The sequence below is a fragment of the Ascaphus truei genome (assembly GCF_040206685.1).
Source record: "Ascaphus truei isolate aAscTru1 chromosome 12 unlocalized genomic scaffold, aAscTru1.hap1 SUPER_12_unloc_7, whole genome shotgun sequence".
Lineage (NCBI taxonomy): Eukaryota > Metazoa > Chordata > Amphibia > Anura > Ascaphidae > Ascaphus > Ascaphus truei.
In genome coordinates, this window is record NW_027453843.1 from 264,096 (window position 1) to 267,447 (window position 3,352).

The window sequence follows — 3,352 nt, forward strand, 5'->3', positions numbered from 1 at the left end:
CTATGCAAACTAGCAGCCCCAGCATTCTGTTCTTCTATTGGCTGACTTTATCATGTGACCGTTTATGACATCATCAGTTTTCTTTCAAATTAGATGATTGGTGGTTACAGGATTATGGAACTGATTGGCTGTTTTCAAAACTGACCAATCACAGAGGAGTTCAGCTGCTGTCTGAGTGTATAAATAAGGGCACAGGGGGCGGGGTTTGTCACTTCTCCTGTTACCCGAGCTGCTGTCTGAGTGATACACGATGTCTGGAAGAGGCAAACAAGGCGGGAAAACTCGCGCTAAGGCCAAGACGCGCTCATCTCGGGCTGGGCTGCAGTTCCCAGTCGGCCGTGTGCACAGGCTGCTTCGGAAGGGAAATTATGCTCAGCGTGTGGGGGCCGGAGCCCCGGTCTATTTGGCCGCAGTGCTGGAGTATCTGACCGCTGAGATCCTGGAGTTGGCCGGTAACGCCGCCCGGGACAATAAGAAGTCCCGCATCATCCCCCGGCACCTGCAGCTCGCTGTGCGGAACGACGAGGAGCTGAACAGGCTGCTCGGAGGGGTCACCATCGCTCAGGGGGGTGTCCTGCCCAACATCCAGGCCGTGCTACTGCCCAAGAAAACCGAGAGCCACAAACCGGCCAAGAGCAGCAAGTGAGCTTCACCCCCGAGACCAGGAGCAGAGATCCCCACATACCCAACACAAAGGCTCTTTTCAGAGCCACCCACAGCATCAAAAAAGCGTTATAGTATTTCACATTTCCTGCAGGACATGTTTTTATTATATTTCTATCTCCATTCTAAGTCACTTTCATTGTTTATGATAATAGTTCTCTTCATTTGTAAAGTAATGTATAATTAAGTCCATGTATGTGGAGGTGTCAGTTCTGTCATTAGAAACAGTACTGCGATTGATACGAAACTGCAGAAAGCAAATCAATATTTAATACCATAAAGGCACCTACTGTATATATAACTTGGGGGTGAACTTTAATTACCGACATGATGATTTTAAGGAAAAAATCCCATAAAATTGATGAACTGATTAAAGTGCATTTAGTTTGCTGGAACCATAACTATAAAGCTAAACAAAAAAACTGTTTCTAGTTCATCGCTAAATAAATTAAAACAAAGTAGTGTAGCATGGCTAATACACTATAAAGTAGTGTTTGTTTCTGTTTGTGATTATACAAAAGGCGCAACGTGTTGGTATTAGGAGTCTATTCTTGAAACAATTTACCACACGGTGGCGCTGTTGGATTAGAAATCGGTATCTTCATTACTTGGCTTGTAAAGGCTAAAACCTGTTTTTATATCGGACACAAATTCGCAAGCCATAAAGGTGTATTATACTGATAATGTATATAATGTATCATTAAAGACAAGTGAGTAACATTGATGCAAGAACAATTAAAAAAAAAAAAAATATTCAACCAACGTTGTTTACAGATTGCCCTCGAACATGCACAATCAAGTCATAATATAATTAATGTAGACATGTTAGAAAATAAAATAGCATAATGGTATAGAAAGATTCAATAACCAAAAGGCAGAACACATAATTACAGCATCTGGTCTTCGAAATAAACAGCACAAGTTTTTTGGAGGTACAATTTATCAAATGAATTCCTTTATGAGCAAGAACAATAATCAGAATTTATTTTTGTACCACTAATATACTCTGTGCTATAAACTAAAAAGTACAGATCCTGTCCCTGGTGTCATTTTTTTTTTTAAATCTGAGGAACAGCAATGTCATGTACGGTCCATCTGTGAGCATGTGGCCCATATACTCTCTGTCACGGACTGCACACAAGTGAGCATGTGATATGCAACCAGGGTTAATACACACGGCTACTCTAGCCAACTCACCTTTCTCCTGCACAAGGTACTTTCAATATGTTTATAATAACCCATTACTCAATTGCAATCCCATCTATGTGCGTACATCACTGGATAATTTAGGCAAAATATGTAATTATTTACCAGAGTCTCAGGTCCCTGTTTATTATAGAAAAAAAATTGTGCACTTAACACACAATCAGTTGTAGCTAAATGTGGCAGCAATGAAAGTACTCTCTACAAAGCGTGCACCAATTTATTCTGAGCCCCAACACATTACTTATTAAATGTTTTAATACCCCCGTCCATGGTCAGTCCAGAGTCCCTGGGCTCTGTTCCCTGTATGGGAGCTGGCGGCACTCACAAGCCAATCGGATCTGGACTCAATGATCGGTTTGGCAGCGTGCTGCCACATGCCGTCTAAGCTCTGATCTGACAGCAAGGTATTGCGGAACTGCCTGCCTTGTCTCTTCACAGATCATGACACTCTTTGGCACCAAGAGCTGGGGAACAAGAAACACTGTGTCTGGCAGCAGCACCAAAGGCACCTCCGCCAGGGTAACTACCCAACATTTGCACCCTGTGAAAGCAGTCAAATAGCATCCTCTGGAAGCTCCACCCGCATCCCCGTTCCTGGGATTGGATGCTCTTGACTAACCATATCAGGTTGCTCAAGAGGTGCTGTAGTGTTGGGGTCCCCCAGTCCAAACGCCTGCCGATTACCTGGGACCCCTGGACCCAAAACTGTTCTTCTATGGACTGCATAGTCCTCCAGCCTGATGGCTGCACACAGCCGTAGGGATCGCTGACTGGGTCCTCCGCTGGAACCGCACGACTGCTTGTGGTTCCTTTGCTGGGGCTAGTCTCTCATAGTCGGTAAGCCCTGTTGTTTGGGGACTTTGCCCCAGATTGGGGATACTTGATTGGGATGTCTTGGGGTACTCATCCGCAGATGGTTTAACTGGTCTCCCCGGGAGCACTGGCCCTCATGGGCATCCTCTGCCGTCTTTTCTACAGCATCTTCGGCACCCGGCTGACCCACATGGCTTGGTGACTTGCAGAGAGCCAACAATTTGGGGTGCTCTCCTAACCGGCATAGTAGCAGGGGTCAGTACCCACTTTTCTTGCTGTGTACTCGGGGGCACACCGTCGTCCGTCATCTTGGCGGCCAGAAGTCAAAGCACCTGTGTGGCACATTCCTAAGCCAGCAAGGTTGCTCTCATGGAGACAGATTCACCGGCAATGTCTCGGTCAATCTCTCGTTCAGCCCCTCTGGCTCATGGCTGACTCAACCTCGGCTAGTGTCTCATGTAGAGTCAGCTTCTGGAAGTACTTGGCTTGCCAGCACTAGGGTTGCCAAGTGTCTTGTCCAAAAATACTGGACACAATGGGGAAAAATGTGGTGTGTGGGGAGGTATGTTATTTATAAATTATCAGACCCCAGGGAGGTACTGGGGCCTCATTTCGAGGTCTGGGATAGGGCAGGAGAAGGTCTGACAAGGTCTCTCAGTATTTAGGTTAA

At 45.7% G+C, this 3,352-nt stretch overlaps 1 protein-coding gene across 1 annotated transcript; it reads left to right on the forward strand.

Annotated features, from left to right (window-relative positions):
• Positions 1–250: 250 nt before the first annotated feature.
• Positions 251–646, forward strand: LOC142473842 (histone H2A type 1-like). The gene has a single exon (XM_075580787.1). It carries the CDS (start codon positions 251–253, stop codon positions 644–646), a length of 396 nt encoding a protein of 131 aa, XP_075436902.1.
• The last annotated feature ends 2,706 nt before the right edge of the window (positions 647–3,352 follow it).